General features: G+C 54.7%; 1 protein-coding gene across 3 annotated transcripts; it reads left to right on the plus strand.

Moving 5' to 3' along the window:
• Window positions 1-299: 299 nt before the first annotated feature.
• On the plus strand, window positions 300-27,375 carry TRIM62 (tripartite motif containing 62). 3 transcript variants are annotated; one of them, XM_037061512.1, is made up of 6 exons: window positions 300-371; window positions 871-1,324; window positions 11,867-11,962; window positions 16,227-16,483; window positions 17,242-17,357; window positions 25,487-27,375. In XM_037061512.1, the coding sequence occupies exons 2-6, from the start codon at window positions 917-919 to the stop codon at window positions 26,035-26,037; spliced, it is 1,428 nt and encodes a 475-aa protein (XP_036917407.1). In that variant the 5' UTR covers window positions 300-371; window positions 871-916; the 3' UTR covers window positions 26,038-27,375. The 3 variants fall into 3 exon arrangements, with proteins under 3 accessions (XP_036917407.1, XP_036917408.1, XP_036917409.1); XM_037061513.1 differs by having other exon boundaries at window positions 307-371; window positions 874-1,324; XM_037061514.1 differs by lacking the exons at window positions 300-371; window positions 871-1,324 and adding an exon at window positions 9,525-9,675.
• The last annotated feature ends 373 nt before the right edge of the window (window positions 27,376-27,748 follow it).

Below are 27,748 nucleotides of genomic sequence, written 5' to 3' on the forward strand. Positions count from 1 at the left end.
AAATCTTCAAATTGATGATCCAAAAAGATGTTCCTCCTTTACTCGTTAGGCTTTCAAATTAGCTGCTCCCCGCCCCCACCCGCCTCAAGGATCCTCAGCAAGACCTGGATGTTGTTCCAAGTGCAAACCCTGAAGAAACAGCTGGGTTTCGCTCCCCCGGGAGGTGGAGAATGGTTGCTGCCAGGAGGGGGTCCACCAGCTAGAAACTGGACCCCGCCCCTTCCATCCCTGGTCTGTCGGGAGGGCGGAGTCGCTTGGGTCCCGCCCTCGGGGGCGGGGACGGAGTCACAGCTGCCTGGCGCTCCCGCTTGGCTGGTTCCGGGTTGAGAGGCTGCGCTGGGACTGGAGCAGTGACTGCTAAGCCGGCGGGGGTAAGGATACGCGTCGAGCCGGGTCTTGGGCCCGGGATCGGGCTGCTGAGCGTGCTTGCACCCCTTCTTTCCTCTGCCTGGCACAGCCGCGGTGCGATTCCGCTTGGCTTCTCCCTCCCCCAGAATTCCGTATCCCCAGTGTCTCCCCTCCCCCATCGCACCCATCCCGGGATTTCAGCCCCCCTCGAGGCCTCCGTCCCCCTCTTGGATTCCCTTCTCCAGCACCCATTCCTTCGGGCTGTCCCTTCCCCTAGAACCTTCTTACCAGGAGTCCCTTCCCTCAACCCCCTCCCTCCAGCACCCGTCGCTCCAGGTCACCCACTGCCTTGAGACCACCTTCCTAAGCTCTCATCTTGGGTAGTCCCTACTCCTTACCCCTTCCTCACGTTACCCGCCTCCCGGACCGCTCTCCTTCCTTCTGTAGCGTCTACTCCTCTCTCCCTGCCTGCTCCCGCACGCATCCCTCCGTGCTGCCCCCAACAACGCCGCGCTCTCTCGGCAGACCCCCTGCATCTCAGGCCCCCATCTCCGTCGCCCCCGGAGCCATGGCCTGCAGCCTCAAGGACGAGCTGCTCTGCTCCATCTGTCTGAGCATCTACCAGGACCCTGTGAGCCTCGGCTGCGAGCACTACTTCTGCCGCCGCTGCATCACCGAGCATTGGGTGCGGCAGGAGGCGCAGGGCGCCCGCGACTGCCCCGAGTGCCGGCGGACGTTCGCCGAGCCGGCGTTCGCCCCCAGCCTCAAGCTGGCCAACATCGTGGAGCGCTACAGCGCCTTCCCGCTGGACGCCATCCTCAATGCGCGCCGCGCGGCACGACCCTGCCAGGCGCACGACAAGGTCAAGCTCTTCTGCCTCACGGATCGTGCACTGCTCTGCTTCTTCTGCGATGAGCCCGCTCTGCATGAACAGCACCAAGTCACCGGCATCGACGATGCCTTCGAGGAGTTGCAGGTGGGCAGCACCACAGGCCCGGAGCCGGGGGGCGGGGCAGGCCCGGGGGCGGGGTCAAGGCTGGCCCGCAGGCGGGGCCCAGTTAGAATTGTCATGGGGCGGGGTCGCTGGCAAGGTGCTGGCCCTATCAGAATTCGTACGGGGCGGAGCCAGTGCAGGGCTGCGGTGAGGGGCGGGGCTTGGGGAGAGGCCTGAGGGAGACCTGAAGTTGGGGGTTGGTCCATGGTTGGGGAGAGGTCAGCAATGCAGTGAGGGAAGGGTAAATAAGACCAGAACTGGACCAGGTACAGGTTGGGAGAGGGTTGGGGATGGGCTGAATCAGAGCTGGGCAAGGATAGGGCCACTGTCAAGTGTCATTAGGGACTGGACCTGGCCACAGACGAATGGTTCAGGACAGTTTGGGACAAATACAGATTGGTATGGGAACACAATGAAGGCTAGACATGGGGTGGAACTGCCTCCCAGGATGGGCCAGGACTATATGGAGTACCTGGGCAGCGGGTGTGGGAGCCCAAAGGGGAGGGCTCAGTCGGGTGTGCGTCAGGAGCATGGGACAGTGCTCGAAGGATTAAATCTGAGAGAGTCCAAGTTAGACTCAGCGAACCGCTGAGAGGGTAGGTTCGGGTGCCAACGGCTAGGCCGAGGAGCTTGAGGGGTTAAGGCTGGGATCTAGTCCCGACACTGTAGGAACCGTTTTGGGTTTAAGGTCAGGACTTGAGGACTCAAGGTTTGGAGAATGAGGCCCTGAGGTAGGGTGATTTGAGAAGGCAGGGTGTGGACCTGTAGGAGTCTCCAGGGGCTTTTGATGACCTCCTTGGCTCTGTTACCCACATCAGGACCTTTGAGGACTAAACGAAACAGTACATGCACAGTAACCTGAGCACAGTCAGCCTAGGACTGTAAACATTCTCCCTTTAACCACCCCATCCTCACTAACCAACTCCTACTGAATTCTAAAAACCCTGCTCAAACATTCTCTCTGTGTAAGCCTCCCCAAGAACCACTGGCAAAAAGAAAAAAAAAATTCACACTAGAGCTGCATTTCCCCTAATATTCTCTGTTAATAAGTATGATGTTTTAAAGAGTGGTGTTCCAGAAAGCTATGTGTGGGGAAATATAATATATTCTCTATTCACCCCTTGGAGGATTCACAGTGTACATTTTCATATTGAAGGCTTGGAGAAATCTTACAGCAAGAAACTCATTTTACTATATTTAATCAAATGATTCCCAAGCTTCCTGGAGCCTGGAATCTTTTTCTCAAGTGAAATCATTTCAATCCAGCCCTTCCTGTCTCTGGCCGTGGCATACCAGTCCAGCACACAGTTCCCCAAGACCAGGCACAGTCTGTTATTCATCTTAGCTGTGGCCCCAAAGCCTGGCACAGGGCCTGGTTGACAGCACATGTCAGTAACGGCTGAATGAATGAATGAATGAATGACCAACCTTGGCCAAAGCTGGCCCAAACTTATGGAGACTTTGGAAGCAGAAAGTTTTGATGCAAACATTTTATGAACATGCAGTGGGCTACCTTGGGAGACAGGGAGCTCTCTGAACCTCAAGATGCTTATGCAGGAGATAAATACCTACTTTGTCCCATGTTGTAGGGAATTCCCCCCACCCTTCTCCATGGCTTCCTAAAAGTCAACCTGCACCTGGCAGATGCTCGTGGAGATGAGTGTGGGCCCCAGGAGAAATGGCCTCATGTTCACCATTACCCACTCTCTGTCCCTTCCGTCCCCAAACCGTGACTGGCTCTCTTCCAGTCTGGCTCTTTAAGGATGAAGAGCAAAGGCCCGGGGCTCTGAGGGCTTGTTAAAGGGTAGTATTGGCCCTCCACCTTCCTTGTCCCAGGCACACAAACTAGGAAGAGGAAAGAGCCTTTGACAGAATTGGGCGCAGGTTGTAAGGGTTTGAAGGGACTCTGTCTGAAACCATCTGTCCATCCTTTCCATTACATAGCTGTAGAGGCTGAGGTCCAGACAGGTGATGTGACATACCCAAAGCTACACTCTGGACAACGAGAGTTCTGGGCTAGAAAGCACAGCCAGACCCGGGCCGGATCCCTGGGTCCCCTCCTCTCCCTGTGCGACTTTCTAGTTGGAAAGTCTTCTCCCTGAACCTTGGTTCCCCTTTCGGTAAACCAGAAAATCCGAATTACTGTGTTTTGGTCCATTCTGTGTCCTGGGGAATATAGGAGAGACTGAACATACATTTTCTGCAGACGTTATTGAAACCCTTTTGATTCTTTGGGGAAATGACAAACAGGACTACCACTCACTACCTTGTGGTTACCGACCTGGGGTCAGACACACTTGCTTTCCAAACCTTCCTTCAACACAACCTGTGTAACTTAGCCAAGTCACTGCTTGTAAGCCCTGATGTCCCCATCTGTAAAGTGGGGTCAAGATGATTCTTTCCTGTGAGAGTTTTCATGAGGCTGACCTGAGATGGACCTGCTTTTAGAGACACTGGGCACATGGTAGGGGCTGGGTCAGCACGCACTTCCATTCTTTCTCCTCTTGCCTGGGAGAACTCACGTGCCCAGATGGGGGAATGCCCAGACCTGCCTGTCTTGCCTGAGAAGGCCTGGCGTTGGTGCCTCTTGGGCTTGGCAAGAAGGTGACAAAGAAACATGCCTCCCTAATGGAGAGGTAAGCTCCTGGGTGAGGTTCAAGCCACTCCCAGCCTCTACCTGCATCTCTCTCCTGGTGGGGAAGCCGGCTTGTTAGCTATTTAGGCACTGGGAATGAGACTGAGTCTGCCCACCATACCCCCTCCCCTCCCAGATGCAGGCTCCTGATGCTTGGGACTGGGCCCCTCTCCTAAAGATAACAGACTTAGAGTTGCCAGGGCCTTGGAGATCATCTGGTGCAACCTTCAGTTGACAGATGGGGCATGGCAGAAGGGGGGGCTTTGCCCAAGGTCTTGAGGCCAGAGGAGGCTGGACCTAGGCTCAGCCGGAGACCTGTGCCCCCTTCCTTCCAGTTGGTCTGGAGCTTTTACATTTATTACAAATCCTGGAGGCAGCAGAGCAGAAAGGTTGAGAGCTCTCTGGCTGTGTATTCAGACAGCTCCAGCCCCGACACTGCCGTTTTCTGGCTGTGTGACCTTAGAAAAGTTACTTATCCTCTGTGAGCCTTACATTTTTCATTGACAGCATGGAGTGATGGGGTTGGATTAAATTAGAGGACGTTTGCAAGAACTCAGTACTGTACTTGGCCCATAGTAAGCACTCAATAAATAATAACAGCTCTAGGATATCCCATCGTACTCTGCTGTCAAATGTCAAGCGTCTATTGACATTTCAGGTCAAAGAAGGCTTTGTTTTGTGCGAGGCCCAAATGCAATCCTGTGCCCTGTATATTTAGCAGCATCCCCAGCCTCTGTCTACCCACTAGATGCCAGTAGCACCCCTCTCCCCAAGCTGTGGCAACTCAGAATGTCTCTAGACTTCACCACATGTGCCCCAGGGTCAAAATCACCCCTGGTTGAAAACCCAGGCCTAAAGAAGTCCTACTCAGCTTTCCAGGCTCAGCTCACATGTCACCTGCTCCGTGAAGCCTTTCCTGACCTGCCAAGCAGAGATGCCTGGCACTTTCCAGATTCTAATACGGGGTCAGACCCTGGCATCAGCATCGAGAAGCTGTGTGTCCTTGGACAGGCTACTTCACTTCTCTAAGCTTCCACCTGCTCATCTCTAACAGGGGTGAAAACTGGTGTAAAGGTGAGGGATGCTCTGTCCAAAGTGCCTGAGACTACCCTGACCGGTGTGGCTCCGTCGGTTGGGTGTTGTCTCGAAAACCGAAAGGTCGCCAGTTCAATCCCTGGTCCGGGGACATGCCTGAGTGGCTTGTTTGGTCTCTAGGTGGGGCACTTAAAACCAGCTGATGTTTCTCTCTTACAGCAATGTTTCTCTCCCTCTCTGTCTCCCTCCCTTCCTCTCTGTCTAAAAATAAATAAGTAAACAAAATCTGTTTTTAAAAAGTGCCTGATGCTGTACCTGGCACACAACGATTTTTAAGTATCTTTATTTTTTTCAGATTATAGGATTAGCATAGTAAACAGAGCCTTATGATGTAAAAGTTAAAGTCTCCCAGGAGTGCCACCCCGTAGGAAAACTTGCTTAGAATTGCTTTCTAGTTCTACAGAACTTTTGTTGTATAAATAGCACGTGAATGTGTGTGTGTGTGTGTGTGTGTGTGTAGGCAGGGGGATGCATTCCTTTTTCTTTTCCTTTTTTTACTGCTGAGCACTAGACCACAGAGCAAAGGGGAGGGAGGGAACCCCATCTCAGCAGGGTTGGGGACTTCTCAGGCCATACTCATTGAGCTCTAGCCTAATGTCTGGGGCTGTACTAAGCGCATTTATGGTATTACCTCATTTAATCTTCATAACGCCCTATCCAGTGGGTACTGTAATTTGATTCTTTTACAGATAAGTAAACAGAGGCTCAGGAATGCAGTGCCTTGTTTGGTCGCCCAGCTAGTAAATGGCACAGGCAGGATTTGAGGCCAGTCTGCCAGGGCCATGCATAGCCTTGGAGCTGCCTCTGAAGGCCGGGTGGTTGTCTTCCCACCTCCCCACCCGCTTCCTGCCTGTCTTTGTATTTCAAGTACTCAGCACAGGGTCAGGCTAAGGACACTGTCTGTGCCAGCTGATGCACCAAGGGCAGGTGGCTGGAGGTTGTCTTGGTCAGGCAGGGTATCCGGCTCTGTGGCCAGCTCAGCTTCCTGACCTCCAGGGAAAGGATTGGGTTCAGGCCCAGCCACCCCCTCTGGGCTCATGTGACCGCTGGAGCGTTTCCCAAGGCCTCCTTTGTGGCACAGGAGACAGCAGTATGTCAGCCTTGGACGGGCGCCTTGAAAAACTTGGTGTAGGGATCCAGGGATACCAAGGCAGCCACATGAAGAAAGAGCTTAAAGTGTCAGGGGACTGGGTTCGAATCCTGCCTCTGGCTTCCCCCACCCGAATGGAAGGTAATGCCTTCTCTGCACCCTTTCCCAGTCTGGGAAATGGAAGTAGGAACAAGACTGTCCACTTAATATATAAAGAGAGAGAGAGAGACGTTCTGCCTATTCAAAGAAATGACATACAAAGAACAGGGAGGCGGCCAGGTTGCCTCTGTCCCGAGAAGCCTGCTGTGACTTTCATGTGCAGGCAGCAGCCTCCGTGGGGGTGAGGCTAGCAGTGAGTCAAAGCCAGGGCTAGCTGCTGGCATCTTACTTCCCTCGTCATGGGTGTCCTGTTCATTCAGGATGCCTTGGCTAAGCACAGGCTACCATATAGAAACCTAGAATTGAAGTTTATTTCATAGAGAGAAAAGGACCTGGTAGGGGGTGACAACAGAAGTAATAACAACTCTAAAAAAGACACTGGTGGAAGTTTACCAGCTACGTGCTGTGTGCCAGGTGCTGTTATGGGCATTGAATCCTCCCAGCAGCTCCGCCTCCCTTCCCTAATCCAAGTGGGACTAGGATCAGCCCATTGCACAGATGAAGACACTGAGGCTCAGAGGCTCAGTAACTTGCCCGAGGTCACACTGCAAGTACAAGGCGGAGCTGGGATGCAGACTAGGGTCTGTGTGGCCTAGAGCTCGGCCTCCCACCAATATTCTAACTGCCTCAGGGAGCATCCGAACAGGGAAGGAGCTTGGAAACCATCCAGTTCCACCCTCTCCCCACTTTCCATATGGGAAATGGACACCCACGGTCACACCGGAACCCAGCTATGTGGACTCTCATCCAGTGGTGTTTTCACAACATCATTGACCTTGAGGACCTTGAGATCTGCTTGGACACTAGGGGTGGGGGAGGGGCGCAGAGGACTTGGAGGTGGGTTCCATTTTATACTCAGAGATTCATTCAGTAACTTCTCCAGTTGACACCCCTGCTACAGATACTGAGGCCACGGCCTGTGAGGGGCCCAGGAGAGAAAGAATGAGCCCCGGCCTTGCTGTGGTTCTCAGTCCCTCTCTCTCTTGATTAATCTTCATGGCAACCTTATGAACTGGGTCTCATCGCTACATTTTTAAATGAGGAAACTGAGGCTCAGAAACTGTGCCTTTAGTACAACTACTGTCACTGAAGCTGGATCTGGGACTCAGGTTATCTGAGGCTGCCCAGGGACAGGCGTGGAGGTGAGCACCACGTGCTGTGTTGGGTCTGGAAGGGAGGCTGTATGGGAGGAGGCGAGAATGGGAGAGTGAGGTCTGACCAGCTCCAGAAGGACCCTGCATACACCTTTCCCCAGCCCAAGGAGCTTGGACTTGATCCTGGAGATGCTGGGGAGCCAGGAACGGGTTTGAGCAGGCGTGCGTGGCCTGGGCCGATCTGCTCAGGGTGGACTGGTGGGAGAGCCTGGAGGCTGGGGGAGCAGCCAGGATTCGTGGCCAGAGGCGGCAAAACTCAGAGACGGGCAAGATATACAAGAGTTCGCATCTGTTGGGAGAGCAGGAACATCAGGAGTCTGGGCACTGAAGAGGGATTGGGAGGAAAGGAAAAAGGAGACGCAAGTTCAGTTTGCCCCGTTAAGACTTCCAGCACCCTTGGGTCAGAGAAGGGAAGAGAGAGCAGTACCAGGGCTCAGAGAAGGGGAGAGGGCCTCGAGCACCTCTGTGCCAGCACCGTGCTGGGCCCTTTCATGGGTACCGTCTCGTTTAATCCTCATCACAACCTCATGGTGGCTCTTATCCCCATTTGATGATAAGGCTCCAAGAGGTGGACGCTGAGAAAGGAAAGAAGTACCACTGGGATTTGAACCCAGACTTTTCTGAAGCCAGAGTGCATGCTGTCTCCACTGGGCTGCGCTGATCGGTGAGGGGGTATAGTCCCTGAAGTCAAGGGGAGATGGCTTCCTGAGGCAGCCTTGTCCTCTGGGCTGGGGGAGGGTGGCCTCTCGGGAGGACAGGTCTGGCTCTCTGTCCGCCCCAGCTTCTGTTCCAGCCCTGGCCTCTCCAAAGCTGTGGGAGCCCCAGAGCCTCTCAGCTGACATTTTTGCGTAACTGTGTGCTCAGGTCTGCCCCAGCCCTGACTCTGCCCCCTCTCTAGAGCAAGGGGTGGAGAACTGGCTCTGCCCTCTGCAGGTGCCTCCTCCTCTCCCCTCCTCCCGCCCTGCCTCAGCTCTGATTGGCCCCTGTGGAGGCCAGCTCCCCCAGGCTGACCTTCAAGGCCTTCTCCACACCCACAACGCTCACCTGAGCTGGCCTCATGGCCTTTCAGCTTGTGACTGCCTCTGGCCACATACTCGGCTCCAGCCATCCCTTGCTGCCCCCATGCCAGGTAGGTGTGCCCCTGCCTGACTAGTTCCGTCTGCCGAAATGCTTGGGCCCCACCCTGGAGACTAGAAGGAACCCTGCCCACCTTTTCCCCTGATCCTTCCACCAAAAATAAACTCTCTCCTGGAAGCTCCCAGGTCTGAGTCCCTACTTCCTGTATAATTGTAATTACTTGACAACAGCTAAGAGTGACAGAGAACATCCTGGGCATCGCGGCGGGTCATGAATTAGGTGGTTATGTAATCCGCACAACCCCGTGGAGCCTGCGCTGTTATTAGCTGCGCTTCACAGATTTGGTGGAGGGATGGTGGCATCCAGCTGGGGTGGTTCCTAGGTGGTCCCACGGTGTTTATTCTGTTCCCCCATGGAGTCTTCACATTCACGTTTCTGCCTCCCCAACCAACCGCACCCTCCTCAAGGGCAAGGACTGTGTCTATAGCCCTTGGAGTGGCTGACCCAAGGCCTGACAGTGGGTGACCAGGCAGGATGCCGTGTTGAATTGAGTGGGAGACAGAGCAGCCAAGGGTTTCCAGCACGGATTAGGAGTCACTCAGAGCCCCTGATGAGCTGAGTGACCTTAGGCCAGCTGCATGACCTCTCTGGGCCTCCGTTTCTCCCTCTGTGAGATGGAGGTGATAAGGCACTAACCTCGTGAGCTTGTGAGAATTAGATAACATGACACCTGTGAAATTCAAACCCCAATCACGCCACCTCCACCCCTTCTGGTCCCCAGCTCTGGCAGTGCCAGCATCCTTCCCCCCATTTAGCCCTGTCACTTAGGAGTTTATCGATAGCTTCATGTTTCCTGTCTGACCTCTGCTAGGGGTAAATTACCCGGTTGGTCCTCCTGTGTCAGTCCATGTGGCTGTGGGCCACCCAGTCCCTCTTCTTGGACTTTAATTTCCTGTTTTAGAAATCCAGGGGGTTGGACCAGATGGTCCCGGAAGCTCCTTCCTGCTCTGGCTGCCCGAGGACGCAGAGAGGCACCTGGACACAGCAAGGGGTGAGGATGTGGAGAAGTGACTCAAAGCCTCACGTGGGACATGGTGACCACTCCATCTCCTACGTGCTCAGTGTACGCCAAGCTCTGGCCTATGAGGCTACACACTTCCTATCGTTAATCTCATTTCGCCTTCCCAACCCTAGGAGGTATTGTTATCCCCACTTCACAGATGAGGGACTGGGGCACAGAGAGTTGGGGTACATGCCCAAGGTCATACAGGCAGCCTAGGGCAGAGCCAGCTTCCTGACCAGGTCCGATCCCAGGCCTGGAAGGAGATGAGCAAAGGGGGCGGGGAGCGGGGGAGGCAAAGCTCAGGCTACCTCCTAGTCCTGCCCTGTGAGTTCCATGGTTTGGTTTTCCTTAATTAGCTGTTTCCTCAGTCTGGGTAGCCCTCCTGGGGTGAACTGCCTGCCTGGGGCCCTCTCTCCTCTCCCACCCTTCTGGAGGTAAGCTCGGGTCTGGACAGCCTCTTCCCTGGACAGATTCACACCAGAGTCACTCTGTGCCTGGCCCTGTCCTAGGTACTGAGAGTGAAAATTCAGCAGGTGCAGTCCCTGCCTTCAGAGCCCACAGTCTCGTCGGGGAGATGGACAGGGGACTCTATAATAAACATGCCATGTGTGCCACCGTGGTGCCAGTGAAGGAGGGTCTGGGACAGTGTAGACAGTGTGAGATGCTTCTCAGTGGAGGTGACGTTTACTCTAGGTCTTAAGAGATGAGCGTGTAGTATAATAAGTGAAGAACGATGTGGGCGAGCACTCCAGAAAGACAGAGGGGACAACAGACGCACAGACCTGAGGACAGCCCACACGGTGCTTAGTGCATCTAAAGCAGCGCCATCCAGGAGTTTCTAGAATGATGGGAGTGTTGTGCACCTGTGCTGTGTGATACAGACGCCACAAGCTACGTGTGACTTTTGAGCACTTGAAGCATGCACTCCAGTGCAACTGAGGAACATAAGTTTTAATTTTATTTAGTTTTGATTTCATTTAATTTAAACACGCACATGTGGCTAGTGGCTACCATATTGCACAGTGCAGGTCTAGACCAAGAGATAAGGCTGGAAAAGAAATCTGGGGCCACTGGTGACGGGCCTTGAATACCTTGTTCCGATTTGTGCCATTCTTCCTAGACAACATGGAAATCTTGGAGAAGGCGTTGGGGGAGAAACGTCTGCCCTTTACAACAATCACTCCAGCTGCTGGGACGGGGCGGGGAGTTGAGGGACTTGGAGAGTGCAGGGGCAGGGAGGCGCCTGGGACCACAGCCCACGAGTCTTGGGGGGGGGGGCGGTGGCTGAAGGGTAGGGCGGTGAGGGCAGAAGCATAGAGAGGAGAGAGGAGGGAACACATTTCAGGGCAAACTGAAGACTGGATTGGTAGGTAAACAGTATCAAAGATGACTCCCCAGTTTCTGGCTTCACTGGCCATGGTGGGTGGGGTGCCCTTCACTGAGATGGGGAACATGGCGGGAGTAGGTTGGGAGTCCCCTAATATTGTACTTCCAGCATTCACTGCAATGTTAATGTCTGTGTCACCGTCGCCCCCCCCCCCAAACTGCACCCCTCCTGAGGCACCATCGGTTGGAACTTGTCCCTCATCATTCTCCCTGTCGCTGGCACAGCACCATGTGGGACCCAATTCAATTGCTGCTGGGGTCCAAGAGGAAGGGACAAGCCTGCTGTCCCTATTCCCTGGCCATGAAAGCAGGAAGGAATGTGTCCAAGTCCCTCAGGGGCCCTGTTCAGAACACGGCCTCCAGGGCAGTTTTCTCAGGGACTCTGAAGAGCAGCCTGGGGGGCTGAGTCTTGTGGACCCACAAGGACCACCAGTGGGGAGGATTGCAGCGCTGGGCCCACCTCCTGGAATATGTGTCTGCGCCAGACCTTGTCCAGAGCCAAGCCGGGAGGACCTGAGGAGCAGTCACTGTGCACTCGTATGAGATCCATCTGCCCCCACGGCTCAGATGCACAGGAATCAATCAGGAATGACTTTCAGCTGTTAGTAATCCAGACCTGACTAAAAGGAGCTGAAATTAGGTGGGGGTGTTTCTCCTCCATGTAAAAGTAATACGTCTAAAGGAAAGGACCCCAGGCAGTGGTGTGCTGGAGCCAGTTTGCACCGGTTCCCGAGAGTGACAGTGCAAACCTCTTCGCAGCCCCGCGGTGTCTTGTGACCTCTCCCATTGAGAGCTTGAAACTGGCTTGGAAACTGGCGTCACAGAAACTGGCAAACCCCGTAAATTGGGACTTTTTCCCCCCCAGAGGGAGCTGAAGGAGCAGCTTCAGGCCCTTCAGGACAGCGAGCGAGAGCACACAGAGGCGCTGCAGCTGCTCAAACGACAGCTGGCGGAGACGAAGGTGAGCGAGGCCTGGGCACGGAGGTGGAGCCGGCCGGATGGGGCGGGGCTCTGTGGGGGCGGGGCTTTGAGGGGCCAAACTCCAAATGGAAGGGCTGGGGCTGTGGGGATGAAACCGAGGTTGAGGTTTCGGCAAAGATTAATAGGATGGGTCTCACTCCAGGGTGACTGAGGGCAAGGATTTGGTTACTGCCTGGGTTAAGAGTGGGTCCTCTTCTCCCTTCTTGTGGGTCCCACCCACAAGGTAGGACCAGGGACCCTGGGGAAAATCCTGGCTCCCTGCAGGGGTCTTTCTCCTCTTGCATTATTAAACACACCTTCCCTTGAAGCTCTGTCCATGGGCTCATGGACTCTAAAAAATAGGACCAAACTCTGCAGTCTCTGGCTACCATGTTTTTAAAAAAGCCTTTTTTCTTGACCCAAGAGGGGTTCTGTGAGTTCTGAGACAGCCACTCGCTCACTATGACTTGCAGTAAATTGCGTACTTTTCTGGGGATCCTGTCTGTACAGTGGGGATTCCGCCAGGCTCCTCGCAGCTGACTTCTGGATCCTGGCCCACGTCTGAGGTGCTTCCTCTAAGTTCCCCTCACAGACAGCGCACTAACTGGGCAAGGCTTGCTTTGATTTCTGCCCTATCTTTCTGGGACCGAGAACTGGGGACCCAGGCCCAGCTGCTAAGCTCTCGGGTGATTTCACTGTGGCTCCACTTCATCAGCAGGAGTGCCACGGGCAGCAGCAGCTGGAGCGGAGCATTAGGAATGCTCTGGGCCTGGGGAGGCCACCCTGGGGCACCGGGAGGCCATTGCAGATCCAGATCTGTGCCCCAGAGTGGCGACTTGCTGTGGGGTCTCACACATTTCTCCAGAGAACATTCCAGAGGGACCCTCTGTGCAGGACACTCTGCGGGTAACAGATGAGAAACAGTGCCAGGACTCTGGCCTATCTGCTTCTCACAGCCTCAGTTTCCCCATCTGCCTGGTGATTCTATACCTTCCTCGAAAAGAGAAGCAAATGGAAGCCTCTGTCTGGATGAGGTGGGAATATTATGGTCTATTTCTTCTCCCCTGCATTCTGCTTTCTCCATCCCCCTCATTGTTTTTCTCCACTGACCTCTTCCTCCTCTGATTTCCTGTCCATCTGTCTACCTCTGGGGGGTCCTGTGGGGCCACCTTCCCCTCCAGCTCCCCCAGCCCTGCTTCCTGTCTGGACTAGGGTGTTTATACAAGAAATGCCTATGGATGCTTTAGAGGTCATATTTCACCTGGTGCCTGACTCAGCTTTCCTGCGGCGCCTGCTCCCCCAGTGGCCCAGCCTGAGGGTCTGTCTGACCTCCCCAGGCCCAGTGTTTTCCTTGGTCGGCTCTGACTGAGTGATGCATTCTTAGCAGGGTGTTTTTCTGTCATGGCCCCAGCTCCTCCAAGCCCCAGTGCGTTCTCAGGGCGGTGGTGGGCTGGGGCGGGGGCTTCTTTCCCAGCCACAGCACCAAAGGGGCTGGGGGTGAGGCTGGGGTAGCTCTACCATAGAAAGAACTAAAGTAACTGGGACAGACCCATTAGGATAAACCTTTCTCTGCTAGAAACTGTTTCCCATTCATTGTCTCACTGAGCCCCGCAGCATGCCACCTCCAGGAGAGCAGGACTCCCCAGACCTAGCACTAGGTGCTTCCCACACAGTAAACAGTTGTCGAAGGAATGAGGGGGCAGGCAGGAACACCCTTGGAGGTAGAAACTATTATGGCCATTTTATCAGCAAGGAGACTGAGACATAGAGAGGTCGAGGGAATGGCCTGAGGTCCCAGAGCTAATAGGTGGCCAATTGGAAGCTTACTTTCCAATTCTGTCAGAACCTAGTGCCTATCCCAGCCTTGTGCTGGGAGACCCTCAGCCAGGTCCTTGGCTTTGTGATCAGCAAACCAGGCAGGTCAGGGAACATGCTTGGGTCTTCTGGGGTGGCTGTCACCCAGGTGTTCAACTTCTTAGCTGCCTCTGCCACCTTCCCTACCCATCCCCTCTTCTTCTAGGAAGCCCTGGGCTCCCACCCTAGAAATAAGATGGAGTTTGTACCCACCTTTGTAGAGTAATCTTGGGCAAGACCCTTCACGCCTTCACTTCTCAGGCAGGTACTGACTGCTACCAGCCTTGTGTCAGGCCCTGGGATGGATGGGGGGGCCGGGGGGTGGTTGAGGGGTAGAGCTGAGAAAGACATCATTACCATAGGGCAAGGGGGTTGGTCCCCTAGCTGGAAGCCACATGAACTGTGGGTCAGCGCATTAAGTATTTATAAAATGCTCTGGGGACCTTTAATTAACTGCTTGAAGAAGTAAAAGAAGGTGTCACAGAGGAGATAACTTTTGCATAAATGATTGTTGGGGCGTCCATTCAAGGCAGGTAGAATCGAAATGCAGTGGCACCGGCGAGGTAAGCCAGGATTAATTAAGGACTCTAAATGCCAGGCTAAGGAATTCGGGATTTAACCAGTCATCAAGGAGCCAAGAAGGGCCCCAAACGCACAATTGGCTGTCTCTCAGTTTACGCATTAGAAGGATCGCTCTGGCAGCGAGTTTGTTGGCCGAAACACAGAGTTGACTTTGGACCGAGTGTGTCGGAGGGCCTTGGGATCCCAGGTTATGTGTGGAAGAGGCAGGTGGAAAGATGAATGTGTAGTCAGGGGATGTGGAAGGCCAAGGATAAGGACGTGGGAGCCACCCTCAAAGCAAGGAGAGCCGGAGGTGACAGAGGACACATGGGAGGAGAATGGGAGGAGCTGGCCTGGGCACACCCTGAGGAACGTGGGTGCAGAGAGGAGCAGCCACAGAGGTGGGAGGCAAACCAGAACTTTCAATCAGTAGAGGGGGCCCTGTGGCCAAAGGCTGCTGCACAGAGGTTGAGGAGGAAGTAGAAGGGGTGGCCACGGGGCTGGGGGGCTTTGGAGGGCAGCGGCAGAGAGTGCAGGATGGGCAGGCCCGGTCTTCTCTATCTGCAACCTGCCACTGCAGAAGCCTCTAACCTCCCTGGGTGAGGGGCTCAGGAAGGCCACAGCAGCCTGGTTGTTCTTCCCCAGCCTCCCCTCCACCCCTTTGTCTGCCTGGCGCTCTGGGTGGGCATGCGCAGGAAGGCTGGCCCACTGCCAGCAGTTCTTCCTGCAGGCCGGCAGCCCAGACAGGGAGGGAACTGGCCCTAATTGAGCCTTTGTGGAGCCTCCCACAGAGCCCTGGACACTGCACACGGCAGGACGCCTGACTCTGTGAACTCCCAGCCAAAACCCCACAAAGTGAGATTGCAGAGGCAGGCCCCACACACTGCTGCGGCGGGCCGCACGCCGTGCCCTGTGTGTGTCATCCTGACTCGTGCTGGCCCCTCTTCCTGTTTCCCTCACCCCTGGTTGACATCCCCCTCATCCTCCAGGCTGCAGCTCAGAAGCCAGCTCTCAGTGAAGACTTCTAGGATGCGTTAGAACTGATGCCTTTTAAATAAACGGGCCCTTTCTCTGAACCTTGAACAATGCCATGCATGGGGCAAACGTTCCCTCACTTAACCCGCACCATAACCCTGCGGTGTGGTCGTGCTCCCTCTTTCACAGATAAGAGAACTAAAGCTCAGATACCAGGCGGCTGAGGTTGCTCCAGGCCCAGAGCTAGGGGCTTCCCAGCCTGAGGAGCACAGAAGCCTGTGCCCTGCCCTGCTCTTCCTTGGCCAGTGGGTCTCAGGGGCAGTGGGACAGACGGGGCAAGTGATCCCCAAGGTTTGCCCAGCATATTGCAGTTTCTAAAGCATCTGATATCTGTCATCTATTTGTCGTCTTAGGAAGTAAAGATTTAACTGTATTCCAGGTTACACTCACAACCTTCTCCCTGCCCCCCACCCCAGCTTCAGCTTCCTATCCCTCTGACCCCCAAGCCAGAAATCTGGCATCATTCTCAGACCTTTCTCACTGCAGCCTGCCAGCTGGTCACCAGGGCCAAAGATGTCTTTGACACCCTAAATGTCTTTCAAGACATGTATGTCCCTTTGCTGAGCCCGTTATTAATGCGCATTGTCTCACCTGGACCACCCCATTAGTTCCCTAACGGGGTGCACAGAATCATTGGCTGCGCCTGGCTGAGTGGGTCATTTCATACCACCATACTCTCTCCTGCGCCACTCTCTGCATCAAGCATGTCCTCTCCCCCTTTCCGCTCCACGTGCCAAGGCTCTCAGTGTCCTCCTCTCACCCAGGGATCGCCCCACCTCCTTTCCCTAACATAGTCCCAATGGCTGTCCCCACAGTCTTCCACCAAAAGCCTGCGGACCACCATCGGCGAGGCCTTCGAGCGGCTGCACCGGCTGCTGCGGGAGCGGCAGAAGGCCATGCTGGAGGAGCTGGAGGCCGACACGGCGCGCACGCTGACCGACATCGAGCAGAAAGTCCAGCGCTACAGCCAGCAGCTGCGCAAGGTGCAGGAAGGGGCCCAGATCCTGCAGGAGCGGCTGGCCGAGACTGACCGGCACACCTTCCTGGCCGGAGTGGCCTCACTGTCGGAGAGGTGACTGCCCCCCTGTCAGGGACCTTCCCCAGATGGGCATCCCCTCCCCAGCCCCTGTGGTGTGGTGGGCATGGGGCAGATGGGGCGGGTAGCAGAGCATTCATTCATTCAAATCTTTGTCAAATATATTGGACATTTTTCATGTGCCAGAGACTATGCTGAAGGCTTTATGTATTTATATGTACATAATATAGTATATTACTTGTATTACAGTACGTATGTTACAGTTCATATTGATGTATTATTTATAACATCGATATCGTATCGTGGCCCCCCGAAGGTAGTTACCACCATCACCCCCATCACACATGTGGACACTGAGGCACAGAGAAGCTGCATCAGTGGGCTGAGGCTCCTCACGTGAGCCAGGATGCACCCAGGTCTCTCTGGTGCCACAGCCACCTTTAATGACAGGAACACTTGCTCATGGATTTGTTGCTGATCCACACTGATAACTGCCATCACGTATTTGGTGTCGACCATGGCTGTGTCAAACATTCTGTATATGTTATGCCATGGAATCCAGACAGCCTAGAAGGCAGGTGCTATCATAGGACCCATTTTAAAGATGAGGAAACTGAGGCTGATTGCTAAGAGGTAGAAAGTGCCGCCAGCAGGCACTTGAGTCTGGGTCCGGCAGACTTCACACACGTGACCTCACCCTATGTTAGCTACGGTGAAGGTGGCTGGCTGTGGGCCCCAGTGTTGGGACAGGAATCCAGCCCCCAATGCAACCCGCTCTCCTGCTCTCCTTCCAGGCTCAAAGGCAAAATCCATGAGACCAATCTGACATATGAAGACTTCCCAACCTCCAAGTACACAGGCCCCCTGCAGTACACCATCTGGAAGTCCCTGTTTCAGGACATCCACCCAGGTAAGGCCCTGCCTGCCTCTCCACAAGAGCGCCCAGGAAGAAGCAAGGACTATCATGGGCTGAGGCTGGATGGGGCACATCCCCGCCCAGCTCCCCTCTCTCAACACAACAAGGGGGCAGGACCAAGGGACAAAAACAGTGCCTTGCTCAACACCCACAGTGTTCTAGAGCCTATGCTGAGCACATAATACAATCGCTTAGCTGAAGGAATCCTCGTACAACCCCAGGAGGTAAGTTCTATTAGTATACCCATTCTCCGGATGAAGAGACCGAGGTCCTGGGCAGTTCACAATATAAAGCACCTACCTCACACCAGGCACTACTCTAGGTGCTAGAGATACAGCAGTGAGCAAACCAGGCAAAAATCTCTACCCTTGTGGATCTTGTATCCTAGGTGTGGGAGAGAAAGAAAGAAAAAGCAAATAAGTAAAATGCAGAGTTTATTAGGTAATGATAAAGGATAAGGAAGGGGGCTCGGGGATGCTGAGGCAGGACAGAGATTTTGGACTGGGGATCCAGTTAGGAGACCACACTGAGAAGGAGGCATGGGAGTAAAGACCTAAAGGAAGGAGAGTGACCTATGTAGCCATCCAAGGGAGGAGCGTTCCTGGCAACAGGAATAGCACGTGCAAAGGCCCTGAGGCGGGAGCAAGCCCGAAGTGTTCAAAGAACAGTAAAGAGGCTGGTGTGGCTGGAGTGGCACGAGTGAGAAGGGAAGCTGATGCGAGGAGGTGAGGGACCGATTAGTGGTCAGACCACGAGGGCCTGTAGGCCAGTTTGACAACTTTACATTTTATGCTGAGTGAGAGGGGAGCCATTGGAAGGTTTGGGTCAGCGAAGTGACTTGAGCTGGCTGGAGTTTGTAAAGGATTTCTCTGGCTGCGGGATTGAGAAGAGACCGAAGAGGGTAAAGGACGGAGGCTGGGAAAAGGGTTAGGAGACTGCTACTGCAACCCAGATGAGAGGTGAGGGCAGCTGGGAGCCGGGCCGTGACAGCGCAAGTGATGAGGAGTGATCGGATTGAGGACCTACTTTGAAGGGAGAGCGACAGGATTTGCTAATGGATTGGACCTCACGAGAGAGAGAGAGAGAGAGAAAGAAGACAAGGAAGCCGGCGACAATTTTGGCAGAGGAGACAGAAGAATGGGACTGAGGTTCCCGGTGCCTGTTAGGTGTCTCAGGGCTGATGTGGAGGAGGCGGTTGTCATGGCAAATCTGCAGTATAGGAGAAAGGTCACGGCCGGCATCCTCAGCACGGAGACTGTGTTGAATGGGCCCGGACGAGATCACCTAGGAAGCGAAGGTAGGTGGGAGAGAAGGGGGGCCACTCTAATATCTGGAGCCCTGAGACGTTCAGGGACAGGAGGGAGGCCCAGCCAAGGAGGCAGAGAAGGAGCCACCAGAGAAGTAGGAGGGAACCCTGGGTTGTCCTGGAGGCCGAGTGGAGAAAGTGGTTCCAGCAGGAGAGTGGCTGGTGGTGACAAAGGCTTCTAGGCCAAGGGTGGGAAAACCCGAAACGGACTGTTCTCCAGGTCCAGTGACATGAAGGTCTTTGCTGACTTTAACAAGAGCTATCTCGGTAGAGCAGCAGGGGCAAAGAGGCTGATTGGAGGTCGTCCAAGAGAGACGGGAGGAGAGGAAGTGGGAGTGTGTGGAGACAACGCTTTCAAGTTTTCTTTCGGGGAAGGAGAGGGAGTGTGGCAGCAGCTGTTTCTTTAAGACAGAAGAAATAACAGCGTATCTGTGGGATGATGGGAAAGACCCAGGAGGAGAAGGCAGAATTGAAGGTGAAGGAGGGAGAGAGTGGCTGGAGAGACAGCCAAGGAGCGGGGCCTGCTGGGAGCCCAGAGAAGGCAGAATGACAGCGCTGAGCAGAGGGGCTGTGTGGGGCTCTGGGAGTCCTCTGCTGCAGGCCTCGCCTCCTGCAGGGAGGCAGGGAGGCCCTCATCAGAGATGAGGATGGGCACGAGGAGGTAGCGGAGGTTTGCCGAGAGGGCAGAAGGCCTGAACAGTTTTCCAGCAGTTAGTAGACCCTGGGGCTCAATGCCTTCCCCAAATCACACAGCCTACGGGGGCCGCAGATTCCAACCTTTTGATAGCAGAGAACCTTGTGTATTCCTCAGTCTGGCACGATGTCCTTTACAGGCAAGACACGGATATAGTGGGGTATTCTCCCTGGGAATAGGCAGGCACTATCATTATCCTCATTTTTCAGGTGAGGAAACTGAGGCACAGAGCTATTAGGAACTTGTCCATGGTCACAACCTTGTCCAGCAAGACAAGGACTACGTATGAAAGGGACTTACCCAGTGCTGTGGGGCCCAGAGTGGGTAATGGGGGGCTCTGGATGGAGCAGCAGGTGGAGCCAGGGGATGTTGGACATCACTGAATAGATAACGTTTGAACTGAGCGCCAAAAGCTGAGGGCTTTGCTGCTCAGGGAAGGACGGGGCCTGGAAGTATCTCCAGACAGTCCCTGGTGGGGAGGGCATGGGCATGGGCATGCATGATCCCAGGGTGTTCGCAACTGGGCCTCCTGGGCAGGAATGGAGAGGGGCTGAGGCCAATCACGAGCACGTAAATGCCAGGGCTGGGGCTCCCCCGTGGGTGTCAGAAGGCCTCATTTGATGCACCATTACTGATTTCACAGACGTGAAGACACCCCTCCTAGTGCTCTATGCCCTTGTTCAGAAGGGGGCAGTAGTTGGGGGAAGGCCTGTTTTCCAGCAGATGGGGTGGGACTCTGGGTTATCCTCCTGGGCCTGGGGTCTCCGTGTGCTCTGACCCTTGGAGGGACCCAGCAGGGTGAGGGCCACTCGTGGCTGATGCAGCATAACGCAAGGAGGCAGCACGTCCAAGGGTCCCATTCCCTCCCCAGCCAATGACCCAGGGAGGCCCCTCAGGGAAAGGGTCTCAGAGCTCTCTTTGCTTCAGGTGCCACCTGTTGCGTCCCTGTCACAGCTCACAGAGGCAATCCAGGCACCTCAGCACGAAAGGCCCCGTGAGGCACATTCTCCCTCCTCCATACTCTTACACATGCTGCTCCCTGTGCCTGGAGCCCTCTACACAAACCTCAGTCATTGATGCCTAACTCCTATCTCCTTTACCTCTTAGTTTATAAACACCCCTCTGGGGAGGCCTTCCTGGATTTCTCCAGGTGGCCCTAGGCTTTCCTGGTCTCACTGATTTGTCAGTGTCCCCATGACTGTCTCCTTCACTAGACTGTGAGCTCCGAGGGGTCAGGAGCTGATTCATCACTACATATCCCCAGCAGCCAACACAGTAAATGTCTATTGATGAATGAATAAAAAAACGAGCCCTCGTCTCAGTTCTGCAGTTAGAATAGTAACTGGCATAAAGAAGGGACTTCATAAATATTTGTTGACTGAAGGAACTTGCCACACCTTCTTAAACGAGTTGCTTCCTTCCTTTGAGCCTCGGCCCTCCTCTGTGAAATAGGGATGCTAATGTTCCCGTCTCCACTCCCCCACAAGAGAGCTCGTGGATGTGGGAACTCACTGCTTGGCCCAGAGTGGGTTTCTCGGCCTCAGCACTACGGACATTTGTGGCTGGATAAGGCCTTGTGGTGGGGGGCTGTTCTGTGCATGGTGGGGCGTTTGGCAACATCCCTGGTGTCACACAGCGGGATGCCGCCCCCTCCCCCTCCCCAGACTGCCCGAGGTGCTCTTCAAGGCACATCGCCCCAGTTGAGAGCCACTGCCCGGGGGAAGGCTCCCCAGTGTGTGAGGGAGGGGCTGAGGGAGCAGAGTAACACGTGCCCTGAACATCCTGCCAGAACAGAGGCCCCTGGGAGTTCAGAGAACAGTGATCTGGTTAGCGAGGCTGGTTCTTTTGTCAGGAGGGCCTGTGAAGTCATTCTGGCCCCTCTGCCAGCACCAAGGCCCTTTATGTCCAGATGGGAGGAGTGGGCGCCCCCAGGGACCTAGCCCTCGGATTCTAGCAGCTTCCTGCGTGCCCCCTTTGCACCTCAGGCTTCCCGTTGGCTCATCTGAGAGCTCTATCTAGCACCTGTCACTCCCCCCAAATCCTCACCCCCTGCTCTGGAACCTCTCCTACCGCCCACCCCTCGTCCCTTGCCTCAGCTGACATTGGAAACCCTCCTCCAACTGCCTGGCCTGATTGTCCCAGCCCTCAGGCATCAAATTCTTCCCCAGCCAGGCCAGGTGGCCATTGTCCCAAGGACACGAGACACTACTCCCTTTTTTCCTACCACCTCCCTCTCCTGGCCTGTTCTCAACTAGCCCTGCTTATCTGAACCCAGTCACTTGGGTTCCGTCACGCTCACTGCCCACCTAGCTGTGAGGCCAGGGCCGTCGCTGCCCTCTCTGAGCCTGTTTCTTCGTCTGCGAAAGTGTGATCTACCTCCCAGGGTAGGCGTGAGAGTTAAATAAAACCATTTATTTGTGATAATAACTTGGAACTTCCGTAAGTACGTGATACCTGATTGTCATTAGTACCGTGAATGTCAGATGGGTCCTCAGTCTTGCTGGACATGCTTTCTGGGGCCACAAAAGGCACGTGGGAAAAGACCTTAAATCATGTCCCAGTGCTACTTCCACCCCCAGTGACAACTTGAGCAAACCACTGAACTTAGACAATTCTCCTTGGAGCCTCAGTTTCTGCGTCTGAAAAATGGGTATGGTAATTTGTGCTCCAGGGGGTTCTGGGGTATTCCCGCCAGCTAGTGGGTAGGAAAATGTTTTTAAATGCCAGCACTATGCAGCTGAGGGCCTGAGTGGATGCGAGGCCTGAGGGAACAGTTTTTAAAGGACTGGCCAGAGGAAAGAGCGTTGTGTCTCCCGTCCTGTCAGGCCTGAGCATGCTCAAAGCCACGGTCCTTGAGAACAAAGAGGACTGTGAGGCTTCTGTGCTGCTGGGACTGTTGGAGAGTCCTTGTTGTGTGCTTAACGATGGCCCGGAGACATTCCTGGGGCCTCCACAGTCCACTTTCCTTCCCGAATGCCTTTGACCTTGAGGCCTCAGAGAGGCTTAAATGGAACAAGAACCCTCCTGGAGACCAGACAGGTTGCCTGCTTTTTTTTTTATAAAACAGTGTCTTAGGGCCTGGGAAAGAGCTCTGGCCTGTCAAATAGTCAACCCCAGGGGACTGGATTTGCTTCCCTGGGGCTATCACCTCTCCTGAGGATGAAGGATTCATGGAAGGGTCGCCTGACTTCTAGAAGGGAGAAACGGTGTCACATGTCCTCCTCTGGGTCTCTCTCTGATCTGAAGGCTGTTAACTGCTGTCAGCCCGAGCCTCAGGGAGGGTACGAGGGTGCCCCAGAAGACAGGACCCTCTGTTTACCATGAGGTGGGAGGCCCTAGAGGTGGCCCTCAGCTTACCCTTTGGGGTATAAAAGCCTCCCAAGAGTCAGGCCACACCTCCTGCCTAATAACACCAAGCCCCGCCCTAGCCCCACCCCCGAGATGTACAATCCTGCCCTTGTTATCAGGATTCCCTCTCCCACCTCTAGTCCCACCTCCACTGCCAGCAATATACAATGAGAGCCAGCAGACCCAGCTCCTAGGTCCACCTAATGAATGGTGGGCCCTGCCCTCATCCAGCCCCCTGGGCTTCTGTGCCCAGGACCTGGCACTCAGGGCAGGATTTCCTCGTCGTGGGCTCAGTGGTATTGGCCCAATCTCAGAATGACTGGCAGCCTCCTTGGCTGATTCCTAGATCAGCCTCCCAAGTCGCAGGGGCACTGGAAGTGGCCTGTGCTACCTCGGCTTAAGAGTCTGGGGCTGAGCCCTCCTGCCTGTGTGCTGGTCTCCCCTCTGGTCCTTCTGCCCCAAGTTGCAAGTTTGCTGGTCTCCTCCAATCTTCCTGGGCAGATAAAAGGCCCCGGGTGCCTGCAGGGCACGCAAAACTGCGGCTGCCCACCATTGGGCACTGTGCCTGCTCTGACCATATGCCACAGACACCTGAGTGTGGCCCACCTTCCACAGCCAGTACAAATGGCCCCATCTGCATCTGATTAGATGATTCTTCCCTTATCTCCTCCCCCTCCACACACACGTGCGCATGCGCATGTGCGCGCGCACACACACACACACACACACACACACACACTCTACATCTTTCTCCACATCTTACCTCCTGACCCCACTGTGGGAATTCCCACATTCCATGTGTCAGGAGCCTTTTAGTTCCGACAGGCCACAGACGGGGTAACACATTCATACTCGGATCCAGTGTCTTCTTTTTTGTGGTTCCCCCTCTTCAATATCCCTNTGCGCATGCGCATGTGCGCGCGCGCGCGCGCGCGCGCACACACACACACACACACACACACACTCTCTACATCTTTCTCCACATCTTACCTCCTGACCCCACTGTGGGAATTCCCACATTCCATGTGTCAGGAGCCTTTTAGTTCCGACAGGCCACAGACGGGGTAACACATTCATACTCGGATCCAGTGTCTTCTTTTTTGTGGTTCCCCCTCTTCAATATCCCTGGGTAGAGAATCATGTTTCCATTGACCCCTCTGTTCACAGGGCTAATTGTTTCCATGCAGCCCTCTGAATTCTAAGAACAGGAAAGGAAAGTGTAAAATGCAAAGCTAAATTTACCCCTGACAGCCCTGACGGGTGTGGCTTGGTTGGGCATTGTTCTCAAAGCGAAAGGTCGAAAGGTCGCTGGTTCGATTCCCAGTTGGGGTGCATGCCTGGGTTGCTGGTCGGGGACCGTGTGAGAGGCAGCCCATCAATGTTTCTCTCCCCTTCTTTCTACCTCCCCTCCCCTCTTTTTAAAAGTAAATAAAATCTTTAAGAAAAATTTACTCTTGACAGAGCTCATGGAAGGAGCTTGCTGTGTCAAACAAGCAGCTTCGTTAGTGGGTGCATGGACAGGAGTGGGGTTCAGGGCCGTCTGTTGCCCCCTGTTGGGGACAGTTGCCATCACGGAGGCAGTTTATTTCTGTGCATGTACACAGCCAACAGGAGTGGCTGAAGTAGGGGTCATGCTCCAGCCAAGTGTAACCATGCCCTGTTCACTGGTAAGGAAAGTGCCAGAAAGCCGGATCAAATCCTTTCTTTACTCCAAAAAAGTGGTGACAGGATTTCTTCTTGCTCCCTGTCCTCCCCTCCGTCTTGCTCTGTCCTGGAAATGGTCATCCGCACTGAGGAGGATCGCTTCCATGTTCCCCCTTCTTCCAGCTGGGCATCAGCCCTCTCGGGGAGGAAAGAGTAAACAGACTTTGAGAGGCCAATCTGCTAAGCCAGCATGGCCAGCCCAGAGCCAGGCGACCCAGCCCGCGCTGCCTGCCCAAAGGGCAACACAGATTGGGTCAGTGTGGTTTGGTGAGCCTTTCCAGACCCGCTGCATGCACTGGGCACACGAGGGAGAGGCAGGCTGGACAGTACACAGTCCTTCCCTCCTGGGAAAGTGTGGGCACAGAACACTGTACCCTGTACTGGGAGAGGCACAAACAAAGGTAAAGCATCTCAGAGGAAGGAGTGGGCACACCTGCTGGGTAACCAGGAAGGCCTCCCAGAGGACCAGCCTTGGAACTGAGCCTTCCGGGGGTGATTCCAATAAGCAGAGGGGAGGTGGCAGAGAGGACAGTCTGAGTGAAGGCCTTGGGCCTGAGCCAGATGGGGACAGCAACTAAGGGAGAATAAAGAGTATCCTGATTTGGAAGTTATTGGTGGGGTCGCCTAGGACCGCCCTGTGGGTTTCATTCGGGGCATTCAACACCCCTGTATCCTGTCTTTGAATCCAAACTCCGCATACAAATTTCCAAATCACCCCCTAGGGGGATTATCCAGCCCTTGAATAATCTTTAAGCTCCCTCCCAGCTCTGCAGTCTTCTAATTCTGGACTTCATTTCTGGCTTGTTCACCAAACTTTTGTGAAGTGCCTTGTTCAGGCATCAGCAGTGAACAAGCCCCCAGGGCCCCTGCTTCCTGAGCGGAGCTGAAATCTGGAAGGACCTTACCCTTCACTCCGCCCTTTTACAGAAGAGGAAGCTGAGGCCCAAGAGGCTTGTAATCAGCATCACACATCCTCCTGGGGCCCAACCAGAACCCAACCCTCAGGGAGGTTCCACGGGATAGGTCCACAGCCTTCCCTCCACTCACGTCTCCCTCCTCCATCCCCTGCAGTGCCAGCTGCCCTGACCCTGGACCCAGGCACCGCCCACCAGCGCCTGATTCTGTCAGATGACTGCACCATCGTGGCCTACGGCAACCTGCACCCACAGCCTCTGCAGGACTCGCCAAAGCGCTTCGATGTGGAGGTATCAGTGCTGGGCTCTGAGGCCTTCAGTGGTGGTGTCCACTACTGGGAGGTGGTGGTGGCGGAGAAGACCCAGTGGGTGATCGGGCTGGCACACGAGGCCGCAAGCCGCAAGGGCAGCATCCAGATCCAGCCCAGCCGCGGTTTCTACTGCATCGTCATGCACGACGGCAACCAGTACAGCGCCTGCACGGAGCCCTGGACGCGGCTCAACGTCCGAGATAAGCTTGACAAGGTGGGCGTCTTTCTGGACTACGACCAAGGCCTGCTCATCTTCTACAATGCCGATGACATGTCCTGGCTCTACACCTTCCGTGAGAAGTTCCCTGGCAAGCTCTGCTCCTACTTCAGCCCCGGGCAGAGCCACGCCAATGGCAAGAATGTGCAGCCGTTGAGGATCAACACCGTTCGCATCTAATGCACCCGAAGGAAACCAAAAACACCAGGGCCGTAGCCTCCAGAAGAGCCCCACCCAGGGAACGGGAGGTCTGACTCTGCGGCCCGGCTCCGCCAGCCTGAGATCTCAGGCCAGTTGTTTACCCTTCAGCCTCCCTCGTCTGTAAAATGGAGGTTGTGCTCCACGATTCCCAAGCCCTCTTCCAGCATTGATGTTCTATAGCTCTGACCTTGATGGGGATGTACCTTTGGTCCAGGAATGTGACATGGCTTCTCCTCAGGGCAGCCCCTGCCCGACCCTCATCCCCATCCTCCAAGGGGCAGGGGACTGTCTCCCTGTATCTCCCTCCTGCCCACATGCCCTAACCTCAGGATACGCCAGAGTGTTGTTGCCAGCAGTTGGCAGCTCAGAAGATACCTTAAGAAGATACACAGAACCCTTAGACTCCCAGACCAAGACTGCCCCTGACCAAGCTAGTGATGGGCCAGTGTACCCTTGACCCCAGCCCACTGTGAGCACAGGCAGTATCTGGACCTAGTGTGGCCTGAGAAGCGCCCTCTCCTTCCACCTCCAGACCAAGACCTTTATTGTTCCTGCTTTCCCCCCTGCTCTGCAGGTAGAGAAGGTGCTGTGACCTGTGGAAGGCACCCAGTAGTCGAGCCCACATGTCTGTTACTGTACCACCACTGTCCTGCCCACGGGTCTAATGGTGGGACAGTGGCACACTCGAGGCTGATTAGAGCCCAGTAGCCTAAAGGCAGCTACAGGACAAACATCATCGGATGATGAGGTATGGATACGGGTCCAGCCAGACCTCTGTGACCAGGCGAGGGTGTAGGGGAGGTTTCAGAGAGCAGCTGTTTTCATCAGAACCTGAGAACTGGAAAGGGCTGTTGGGTGGGGACTCTCATTGGCTTCTATCTCCGTTAAGATCCCGTTGTAGAAAAACGAGAGCTGCTCTAGCTGGTTTAATTAGGCAGGATTTATTCCTGGGTCCCTGATGGCTTTGCAAAATCATTGCAAGGGCTGGAGGAACAGACTCTTCACTGAATTTCCAGGAATTGCTCCCAGCTGCCAGATTCATCATGTCTCCTGACCAGGAACACTGCTTCCGTGTGCAGGAAGCCACAGCTTCAGGAAGCTGCTGACTGCGGAATTGTGCTCCCTCTGCTACTCGTCATGCCAGCAAATGAATGTCCTGAGGCCTGCCTCTCTCACTCAATTCAGTTCCCAAACCCAGGTCTCTCATGAAGGATTCTGTTTGGGGGATTGTAAATCAGATCCAGCACCTTGGTTGCAAGGGAGTCTGGGAAATGTAGTTTTCTTTTTTCCAGCCTCAGCCATTTAAAAAAAAAAAAACACTACTAGAAGGAAGTTCAAATGGATGTTGAACAAACCCACCCATGGGTTTTGCCACTGGAGTCTACCTCCAGGCCTTGGCTTTGAAGCAGCAGGGCCTCCAGGTCTCCTGCTCCCAGGCTCTGTCCATGCCCAGGGGCAGGAGCCCAAAGCATGGGCCTCTGGGCTCCGCTGAAGTGTCTCTCCAGCCTTGGCTTTTCTTTCTAGTCCCGGGGCCTATATTCTGAACTTGGGATCTCTGACCAAATCTATCCCAAAGAAGCCAGACTAGCTGAACTTGGGAGTCTCTCACCTCACAATGCTGCCCACTGGGGCCCACCTTGGGCAGGAGAAATCTTCGGTTTTACCCCACCCCTTCATCTCCCGGAATCTG

This window comes from Sturnira hondurensis, unplaced genomic scaffold, assembly GCF_014824575.4.
Source record: "Sturnira hondurensis isolate 20B ecotype Veracruz unplaced genomic scaffold, ASM1482457v3 Scaffold0013381, whole genome shotgun sequence".
NCBI classification, from domain to species: domain Eukaryota; kingdom Metazoa; phylum Chordata; class Mammalia; order Chiroptera; family Phyllostomidae; genus Sturnira; species Sturnira hondurensis.